Source organism: Fukomys damarensis, unplaced genomic scaffold (genome assembly GCF_012274545.1).
Source record: "Fukomys damarensis isolate Sample0158 unplaced genomic scaffold, DMR_v1.0_HiC HiC_scaffold_29, whole genome shotgun sequence".
NCBI classification, from domain to species: Eukaryota; Metazoa; Chordata; class Mammalia; order Rodentia; family Bathyergidae; genus Fukomys; species Fukomys damarensis.
In genome coordinates, this window is record NW_022900941.1 from 22,212,958 (window position 1) to 22,224,865 (window position 11,908).

The 11,908-nt window shown below is 32.6% G+C and overlaps 1 protein-coding gene across 1 annotated transcript in view; it reads right to left on the minus strand.

The window, feature by feature from the left end:
• Lrp1b (LDL receptor related protein 1B) overlaps positions 1–11,908 on the minus strand; it is a 1,779,190-nt gene that overhangs the window by 18,899 nt on the left and 1,748,383 nt on the right. Inside the window, exon 87 of the mRNA XM_033757153.1 lies at positions 516–592. Coding sequence (XP_033613044.1) covers positions 516–592 — 77 coding nt within the window. The remainder of the gene's footprint in view (positions 1–515; positions 593–11,908) is intronic.

Consider the following 11,908-nt stretch of genomic DNA (forward strand, 5'->3'; position numbering starts at 1 on the left):
GAGTCAAGAGAATGCTTTATTAGGTAGAGAGATAGGATGAACTCAAGAGAAGAGTTTGGCAGCTTAGAAAAGTGAGGAATAATACAGGTGGGAATGGGGTTCATTTATTTGTTTTGGGAAGTAGAGATCTGTGGAATTTGATTAGCTATAGCCTTAAAATAAGACACTATAATTTAATGAAAAAATTGGATTATTTTTCTTTCTGTAGTATTTTCACATCTACTGTGATCCTTTGTGGGCTGATGGCCATTCCCTAATAAAGGCTGTTTATTTTGTAGCTGTACTCTGAAAACTGCCCTAGATAAGATGAACTTTTACTCTGTAAAAGAATACATAACTGCTTACTCTTGCCACCACATCAGAAAACAACTCTCATTTTTCAAAAACATGCAAATGAAATATGATCTCTCCCATGATTCTGTGAATATTTAGTAAGACTCAGTACTGACATAAACAGAAAAAAAAATGATTCTCTGCTACGTAGACCACACAAGTTATTATCCTGAGGAACTTACTTGTACTGATATGGTCAGACTTGCTGCTCTTTGGGGCTGGCCTCTCACATTGTGTGCCCGACCAGTTGGTAGAGCATCTGGAAAGATCCAAACAATAATAACACAAGTTAGTGGATAACAAAACCCAGGAGTCTAATGTAGGAAATTTAAATAAATATAAATAAGACAGTCATCACAGATTCATGACTATTCAGTAGCTAATCCTGCTAATTTCCTGTGTATTGTCAGTATGTTGAGGGTAACTTCAATTGGACATTGCTTGTTCGAATACTTTTTAGTTTAGGTTTATAGCCATTTCTTTGTTCTGAGTCCCACTTAAAGTGGCACATCTAATACCAATATTAAAATTGTGGTTAAGAATTGGAAATCAATTTCAGAATTAATAAAGTTTATAAGCAACAACTTAGAAAAAGCTTTGCATGTTGAGTTTGCATATTAAGCAAATTCTTCATGGATTAATTTTCCATGTTTTGTTTTTCTGATGATTCAAAGTTGAAAGTGGAATTAGCTACTAACTAGCAAATAGTCAATTTTGTCATGGTTTGAGCAATGGGCATTCTCTTACTCAGAGATTTAGAAATATAGAGCCTTCCTTTTCAAATCATGTCTATTAACTTGAAATCAAGAAAATGTACCCAAGTTTTTATTGGGAGTTGTTTTCTTTTCATAGACATGAGGACATTATTATGAAAAATCTAATAGAAGACACAAATAATAGATATGATTAAAATCTATCCTTTGGAAATAAATCATAACCATATCATTAGGTGACTGAATCAAAATGTTGGAGCAATTATAGCTGTGCTTAAACAATGTCATTGGCTATCACAGATGGTTCTGTGAATCTGACAAAGAAAATCCACAGAGAAACAATTTAATTGGCCTCAGTTCTTATTTAAAATGACTGTCAAATATTACCATATCAAGATTACTTGTAAACAATAAAGGAATAGCTTTCAGAACTATTCTGAGTGGATCTCTTTGGGCACAGTGGACCAAACTAAATAACTGCAATTTCAAGGTTTCTGTCAATTCTGCTTGAGCCAATTCAGAGAGCTGAAGTTATTTTCTGAACTAGGCTTTGAAAATACAATGTGCATTATTTGTGTTTTTTATAAAGGCAGGATTGGCTCTCTTGAAACATGGGCAAATACCATAAAATTATCATACTGACAAACTCAAGTCATTAACACAGAAGTCTGTTTCATAAAAGCATATAATAACTTCAGTATAATTGACAATAATGTTACTACTCAAGTATAGTTATTTGATTAATAATGATAAATTATAAAGCTATGAATATGGAGAATGATTAAAATTAAAATTAATAGTTATTTATATTATGATTCAGGTCATCAGCCATGCATTTGCCAAATTTTTAACTCATTATTTATAAAAGCCTTACATGTTATGCAGTTTTTGCACATTTATGAGAAACAATAGTATAAGTAAATAATTAAAACAGATGAATAAATTTTAAATCAAAATCTATGACTCTGTCCATATTACTGAAGTAAGATAATAGAAAGAAGAGTACATTTTCACATAACTAGGAAAAAATTTTACTTTTAGAAATATTTTTATCCTCACTTGTGTTTTTTGCAAATGAACCATCTAGAAAAAAATGCTACAAGTCTTCAGAGACTCCATTATCTGACATGATCTTCAGTACAGTTCAAAATAAAATGCATAGGAATACTTTGAGAACATGTTCTTGTAGTGATTCTGATGATATAAAATTCTTTTTATTTAGTGCAGCTTGACATCTGTCAAATCTTTGTAATTGCCCACCCAGAATGTCTTGTACGCTCTAATGAAAAATTAATAATGATTTCTCAGTAATTTATTGATATAGCTGATGTATGCAAAGCTAAACGGGTGTGATTACATTGTTACTTATAATATCAAAACGTGCTTTCCTTACCTCATTTAAAACAGTACACTGGTAACCATCTCAGATAAAAGTAATGGCCTGAGATATATTTTACAGTGCCACAAGAGAGGGAAACCTGTAGGACACATCATTACACTGAAATGCTGCAGTGTGAGAAAGTGGATGGAACTGGAGCACTACGTGAAAAATCTAATTTGATCAAATTAGATTTTGATGCAAGTATCACATATTTTAAATATTTTAGGGCATTATGAAAAACATGCCTTTTGAGCTACCCACAGCAAAGAAGATAAGGATAGTGTGATTCTGATTTAAGTAAAGCAGATAGTACTGTGTAGCAATGTGGTATAATTTCTCAATTTATCCATGTCTTGTAACCCAGCTCTTGAGACACATGAAAGAAGTCATCTGCCAGTGGTCATAATCCTCTTCTCCTAAAGTGTGCAATCATATTGAATTCCTAATCCTCAGGGAATATTTTAATTACTACATACTGAAAATAGCTCTAAATGTCTGAACTATAGAAGTAATTAATTTTAACTGCTACACATTTTTTTGGTTGTTTGTTTGTTTTTGAGACAGGGTCTCACTATGCAGTTGAGACTGACCTGGAACTCACTATGTAGCCCAGGCTGGTCTCGAACTCACAGCAATCCTCCTGCCTCAGCCTCCTGAGTGCTGGGATTACAGCACCATCCCCAGTTCAACTGCTGTACATCTTAATCAACTAATGATAATCTTGCAATACTTCTTCTACTACTTACAAAATAATATTTTATGGCCAGTGACAAAATACGTTCCACTGTCTTGCATTTGCCTTAAAAAATAATCAGTTTAGAGGTATTAAATCAAATAGAAATCATTATCCCTACTGCTGACCTTAAAAATTATAACTTAAGGTATTTGCTGCTTCATAAGTTTTTCTTCCAGTGGTTGATTTAAGACCAAGTATTTTTATCATCTTTATAAAAGTTCATAAATTTTCATATTCACAGTAGACTACAATGCTCAAAGCCATTAATGGCAGAATATTTAACAAAAGCAATGTGTGCAAATCATCAAAATTTCTTGTTCAAATCTTCAATGAAGTATTTGTATAATGGTCCTGACTGATTTTTGTCTTTTCCCGTCTCCTCTCTTCCTCTCTCTCTGTCTTTGTCTTCATTGTTCCTCAAGCAGAATTCTCAGTCCATGCTCTTGTCATCTTTAAATCTATACTATTATAATCCACTATTTATCCAGTATCAACTCTTTTCAATTAAGCTTTTTTTTTTTTTTTTTTTTTTTTTGAGACAGGGTCTCACTAAGTAGTTGAGACTGACCTGGAACTCACTGTGTAGCCCAGGCTGGTCTCGAACTCACGGCGATCCTCCTCCCTCAGCCTCCCCAATGCTGGGATTATAGGCATGTGCCACCACACCCAGCCTCAAGTTAGCTTTGCATACTATTCCCAGGCAATCTTTTTTTCTCCTCAACATCACCAAAGCCTTTGTAGAATTCATTTTAAAATTATGCTGTAGATGTTTTATAACTGAATTACAAAATAGTCTTAAAGAATATTTTATGATATTTATTTTTGTCCTAGATTAGAAAAATTATCACTGAACTGAAATTTCTTAAAATTCAAGTTGTGGGTTCAGGTAAGGGTAAATTCACAGTGGGGATTTAGCTCAATGGCTCTGCCATCTGCCTCGCAAGCACAAGGACCCCAATGTCTATCCCCAGTACCAAAAAGGAAAAAGAGTAAATTCACACAGCATGTTGGGCTGGTGACCAAATTTTGCATCTTACCTAGGTAAATAGTATGTAAATAATTCACAATCACACTTCAAACAACAATGGAATTACGTATTATACTCCCTCAGATGTCATTTTTATTTCAAGTATTCTCGTGAGAATAATAAAATTTATGCTACACAATTGCACAAAAAATTAAATAACCTAAGTAGAACTTGTTTATAGAGTACGGAAAACCGAGTGATATATTTTAGTTATTTTAAAAATTAATTTTTATCTGAATATCACCATATGAAATACTTGGTTAGCTAATCTGTCATGTCCTTTACAGTTTATGTAATTATTCTATAGCTGCAATTTATCTATTTCAATTATCATTTTCTGTGCCCAAAGGAAACATCCAGTGCTAAGAGAATAGTGAGCAGTACTGTGAGAAAGCACGACACACACTTTAAAATATGAAAAAGTTATTTAGCACACATGATAATAAAATATAATCTTTAAAATGGAATTTATTACATTTAATGGCACAAATGTAAGACCCATAATTAAGCTGTCCAAAATAATGATAGTTTTGAATCCTGTAATTATTACAAAGGTAATTCAAATTAGATATAAAATATTGAATATGTGTTAATTTCTTTAGATACTGTCTTTCACATTATCAATGATCAATTTATACAAACTGATGCTGTCATTTTTTGCAGAAATGTAATCTAGCATCTCTCACATTGGGAGGATTTTAAATACAATAATGAGATTAATACCTTCTTCCTCTTCTCATCAAATTTAAAGGTTGCGAGACTCTTTTGAAATTGAATTTTGCCTCCTATGTATGACTGCCCTGGTAACTATGATGATAGAAGCCCTTGGAAAGAAAAATCTATTAATATATCCTTTTCTTTCTCCACATTGGAAAAAACATTGGCAAAAAGGAGTGAAGTAATCTTTGGCAAACTGGAGCGAAGTGTCATGCATGGTTCAGTGCGCCCAGGTCTTATTTAACAAGAAATACTAAATAAAAATCGATTGCATATTATGTGTAATCAGATTTACACAAAAGTATTTTCATACAGTGAAAAACAACTAGAAAAAATAAATCACTTGGAATGTATTTTTTTAATTCTGCAAATTTTACTCCTTTGATGTTGAGAACATGACTGCGTTCCCATGATACTCCTGATGGAAGCTTTATTGTCTGCGTAATTCCAGCACCTTTTCTTAAGCCTTCTCCTTCATGTACAGCAGCACTGTGAAGCATAAAAATGTTCCTTGCGTTTGGGGAGAAATATTTAGGTATTTATTCAAATGTTTAATTTTGTTTTAGAAACATTTTCATCTGTTACCTCATAACATCTTTAGATAAAATTATTTCCTGTATACATAAGGATTTGCTATTTTTAGAACATGTTTCACTTTCACCTATAATTTTGCATGAAGTTCAATTAATATTTTCTGAACTTTCATATAATAATATACTCATTCAATAACCATATGAATAGAAAGGCACCCAGTGTAAAAATGAAGAACACATTCAAACACTTTGCCCAAATAATACAAGTAGTGAGTAGTGGAAATAAAATATAATTTTGTTTATCATATGTTAATGATAGCACCATTGTCTTTCTAATTTAATGCAGCACTAGGGAAAAATATTTTTTATTTATTTCTTAATGTTCAGGCCACTTAAAGTATTAATAATACTTATAAGGAGGCTACATACAAATCAACAAATTTTTTGAGTAGCGAAATTAGAGGAATTACCACACTGGATCAGATTTGTGACCAGTAATGCCCAATAATCTGTCTGTGGTGGTGAGAGTGAGGGACACATCATTAAAGAATATTAATAACCTTCTTGACATCAAATTTGAATTTTTATGGCTCATGATTTTCTGAAAAATGTTTGAGTGAGTACCTTAAATTTCTGTTTGATGCAAGAAGCGATTCAACTCTACAGTAATGCATCATAATACCTCTTTTGAAATCTGAAATTGTGTCTTTAAGTGTTAATTACCACTATAAAAACTAGTCAAATTAACCTAATTTTAATAGGGAAGAAACTTTGGTGTGATACAGGTCTTGCTTTCTAAAAAGTAAAATAAAATTTGGCAAACTTAAAATAGTAATGGCTTGTTCAATAAACTTTATTTCAGGTAAGGTAAAAGTTAATGAGATATTTTCAGTTAAGGAGTTGGCCATCAAAGAAACAACATCAATAAAGTGGATTATACAAAATGACACTGTAAAAAGCATGGAGAAATTTAAAAGAAAAAATGAAATAGTTTATCAAATGTGACACATAAAGAAAATTTAAGTTTGTTAAGAGAAAGACGTTTAAATATGAAATTCCATGCTGCGTGCTTATAAAAAATGGTCATTGCAGTATAATAACAGAATGCTTATATGAGAAATGACATATTTAGTGATGAAAATTGTTCACCATGTAAATATTAAGCAGGATTTTCATTTAAAGATCAGAAAGATATTTTTACAATAAGTACATAAAACCTATTCAAATGAGTATTTTACATGCATCGACTAAAAAGAAAAAGGAATACTCCTAAAATTAGTATTAAGTAATATGTTGGATATAACTGAAGACAGAAAAAGGCTTTTGCATTAGAAACAGTGGTTCCAATTCCATAGCTAAAACTGGGAAGGAAAATGCATGCTCCAGTGCTAGGGGAAAGTTCCCAAGATAAATGGCCAATTCCGAAGTTGGCATTAAAACATAGACTCCAAGGTGGGGAAAGCATCAATGCTTAGTGCCACACAGACAGAGAAATTACCTTGACATCTCAATGTGCCTTGTTTAGTACAAAGCAAGAGTAAACAAAGACCATTAATAATAACTTTTTGAACTTTAAAAAATGTAAGGTGATCAAACCTGAAACCATGATGGGGATACCTGGCACATCCAGCTGCAGTTATTATACTGCTCAAGATATGTTTCTGCCTGCAACATGTTATAGTAAACGTCGAACAAGTACAAATTTGGGTCAATGATGGGATATCAGGAGATGTTATTACATTGGTTTAAACATGGAAGTGTCTTCTTAAGTGAAATATATAACCCCAATTCTCTAAAAATATCCAATTAACTTCCTAAACAAGGCTTATGTACTGATATAGTGTAGTTCACCACTTTTTAAATTTACAGCTGATACTACTGGGAAATGAATCCATTATATAAATGAATATTTCTTTTCTGCTACTTTAGCATAGCTGCATTCTATCTATAACATTTCTTGTTTATCCCCACATAATCTCCTTGTAGAACATAAAAACCTTGTAGAACCAAACAATTTTGTCAGTCTAGATTTCCCAGTTACTACTGTTCAGCCTGTCTCCAAATTCAGCACTTTTGCTTTCACACTATATATTTTTTTTTATTTAAGAATAAAACATGCTATATACTCTATAGGGTATCTTATATAAAGGTGCCTATTCCCTATGATGAGTATTATCATTATGTATATCTAAAATGTACCAATAAATGTTTTCCTTCAAAGCAAAAATTTTAAAAACCCAAGCAATCAAAAATGTAAATGAGATAGACTTAAATAAAATAAGCAATATTTGCTAGTCCAGATTTAGTCCATCTTACATAGTAACAAAGCACCAGATTTATTTAACATCTATAGGAACATGTTACAGGCAGAAACATCTAAAATCTTATGACAAAATATTCCCATTAACATCCATTTCTTTTCTAATCCAAGTGTTAGGTTCCATTTATTAGACTCAAGGTGCAGTAAGTAGAGACAAACGTCTTCAATAAATCTAAAGGACTACAAAGTATGTTTTACATTACAGAGAAACTTGCAAATTTACAGTCAGTCACAAGTGCCTCTATATATTTGAGCAAGTTGCAGTCACAGATATATTCTTGCATGTATTTGTATATGCATTCATAAATATCTAAATACGAATTTGCCTATAATAATATTTTAGTGTGATTTTCTTAAATGTACAGATCTATTATCTGTGTTTTCTTTCATTTCTCAGTATATGGTACATAGTCTGCATATAGACATGAACAATATTCTTGATACTAAGTGAATAAATAAAGGTGCTGAGGAGACACTGTTGCACACGTGAATGCACATACATGCTTAAGGGACATCCCATTTCCCGCTCTCTGAACTGTACACGACACCACTCACAGGGATATGCTCACAGCTAGTTATTTCTCTATGAAGGTGATGTTGATATACTATTTAAAATATTTTACATAGAAGAAACAGTACATTCTTTTTATTTTATTAATGCCCTTATTAATTCTTCCATAGACCTATAAAAATTTATTCATTTAATCATGTAAATTATGTGCCATTCAGTTCTTATCTCAGAATGCAGCAAACTGAGAAACTGTTAGTTTTTAATTACAAAAACATTAGCTCTCAAAGTGTTTGGGGCATACATCAATAGATAATCTACTTTTACATGGAAAAATAACAAGTATGTAACTAAATATATATTAATTCTGTCAATTAAATGAAATAATTGTTTAAAATTAAAGTGTCAGTATAGGTGACCCATATATCATGTATGAATTTTTGTAATCAGGGAGGCCTGTTGAAATTGAAGTTCTCTTTTTTTGTTTGTTTGTTTTTGTTCTTTGAGACCGGGTCTCACTATGTACTTGAGACTGACCTGGAACTCATTATGTAGCCAGGCTGGTTTTGAACTCACAGCAATCCTCCTGCCTCAGTCTCCTGAGTGCTGGGATTACAGGTGTGCCCAGCTTTCTCTAAATTCCCAATTTAACAAAGGGTCTTTGATCAATTCACACTTTTTCAGGTTTTTCCTTTCTTTTTTTTTAAATTAAATTTACTGGTATTTTTTAGTACAGTACAGTTACATTCATTGTTGGGGTACATGATGTATCTTGGTTCTTATTTTTTCCCCATTCCCCTGCCTTCCCTTCACCCCTCCACCCTTCCCTATTTACAAAGATTTTGTTTCCAGTTTTTCCTTTCTCACATTTTTTCTTTCCCTTCTTTCCTGTCCCCTAACCTTGCCACTTGCCCCACTCCTTTCTAATAATAAAGAGGAGTGAACCTTTCTCTTGTCACACTTTGAGCTCAAATCTAGCCTCTTACATTTTATCATTGTTTTCTCCTCTTCAACTTTTCTATTTCATATCTTTACCTTTCAAACAGTTGTGGTTTTCTTTCAGTACCTCTTATCCTTTCTTCCTTCTTTCTTTCCTTCCTTCCTCTCTCCCTTCATCCCTCTGTTCTTTTTTCTTTTTTCTTTTTAACTTTGCAGAACAAGTTGACCATTTTAAAAACAAAAATAATTCATATTTTCTCATCACATTGATATTCTATGCATAACATTTACATGTTATATGAGTTTAATTCAAGTTTCTAAATATTATTTAGTAAAATAAATATCAAATAGAATTATATTTGCTACATCAGTATCAATATAACTATAATACCTAATTTGGATTCCCCATGGAGCAGAGCTTAGATAAAGTTTCTTTACATTTTTAAAATGAAGACTCCATCTGCCACTAACCTAGTTAAAAGAAAATATGATTTCTTCCTAAATTATGAAGCATTTTAAATTTATTTTCTATTTTAAACTAGTGTGACAGGTTAATAATGACTCTACTCCTCTAGTGAGAACAATATAAAGTAAATGTGGGATCAAGTCATAGGTTAAAGATTGAGTGATGTAATTTTATTCACCTGTTCAAACGTGGACAATTAAGAGGAAATACATAAGATCCTAATGAGATAATTGACAATGTGAAATAGGAAGAAAAGGGCTGAAGCTGTAGGGAAAGTGGGAAGGGTAGGGGAAAGGTAATAAGGGAAAAGAAAAAATATGAGAAAAGGAAAAAATGGAAATAAAGTATTTGTAAATAGGGAGGGGAGGTGGGGGTGAAGGGAGGGCAGGGACAAGGGGAAAAAATGAGAACCAAGACCTGTCATGTAAAGGTACAAGATCCCAATAATGAATGTAACTGCACTGTATACCTAAACTGTACCAATAAACTCAATGAGGAAAAAAAGAAATAAACCTTTGCTGTTATAAACAGAGTAACACAGTGGTATAAAAATTGGAGGTATTTGTTAAAGCAGTAAACCCTAGGGAAAGCAGTTTAATAGAAAGAAAAAAATGTTTATAGAAGTATCAGGTACTTAACAAGGAATAACACATAGTTATGTTTGATTTCTTTAGTTGTTCTAATTTATTAGTTATATGAAAGACCAAAAATAAATCTCTGAATCTAGGAAAAATAATATGAGTACATCAAAGTTCCAAAATAATAGCTGCTGAATAGTATACATTGCCAGTTTTTAAAATTAAATTTGCTTTTAACTGACCAACAAAAGCATAAAAAGTATGTATATTAGTGGCATAATGTGATAGATATTTTAATACATGTATATATTGTGTAATATGTACTTCAGGTTAAACATATCACTTTATCCAATATTTATCATGTTTTTATGGGGGGAGCCTTTTAATCCTTTCTTCTGTCTTTGCAAAAGATAAACAATATTATGGTTATCTACATCCTATGTAATCAGGATTTTTATTAACCCATACCTTTTGTACTATTAAAACACAAATTAGAGTTTAAGTTTGAAAAGAAAACTATAATATACTGTATTCCTAATTTTCCCCATGGCGTGACTGCATGGCAAAAAAATAGCTAAACCCTGTTACCTGGGACAGTTAAGGCTAGGTATGGATGTGCCGAGCTTCCTTGACCTTTACTGGCCCAAAAGATGTGTGTATTTCGTATTTTCTGCTTTGAAAATACGCCAAGAGGCAGATAGCATATCATGAAGAAGGCAATAACCTGACTTTTGAATGAAATAGGGACACTCTGGGCTGCTAAAGTTAAATTGCTCAACATCCCACCTGAAAACATCTTCTGTGTTTGCAATCGCTCATGACAAGTTTCTTGGGCCCTCCTGACCCGTTCCCTGGGGGCAACAGGCTGGCTGGTCTCCAGGAAGGCCCTACTCAGCCATTGCGGGACCCAGAAAGACCACATTCTGCAGTCTCATTTTGGCAAGGCTAGGGCTTTCCAAATTCAATTCCCTAATTAGCCATCATGCTATAGAGGAGTAATTTTTACTTTCTAAAATTTGTGACAGAAGCAGAACCCGTTATTTTTCTCCCAAGGCCTCAACAAAGGTTTTTCCAGTGTCCGTGTACTTTCTTCTGTATATCTCCCCCAAAGGACTTGGAAATTACTGCTAAACTATTCAAAAAATCATTTGACTGCAACAAACACAAATCCAAAGAAAATTAAAAGATGCTCTACTTCAGGTCACTCTTAGTGACTGTCCTTTTCCTACTTACACTTTCACCTTGTATGCTCTACCTTCACAATCCACTGGGAAATGTTTATGAAGCATGCGCCTGAGCATTTTAAATAGAACCGAGGGCAAACGTGTAGCAAGTCTTTCTCTATTCATTCAGCCCGATCTGGTCTCAGTTACTGCAGCGCCTAAGTCAGGACTGCTGTCGCTGTCATTATTCTGCCAATCTTTTATTTATGTAAACATTTCCCTTCTTTTCAACAAGACCTTTTACATTTATATCCTCATTCTCTTTTTCATCTTCAGACTGATAAAGAATCAAATTACACCAGCTTCTGATCATTTCATGGCTGCTTGTGAGAGTGGCTTTAATATTACATATTTTTTAACAAAGTGTTTCCTATGTTGAAACCAATATTCTAATATGTATATTTATATTTATATAGATACATTTATATAGATGT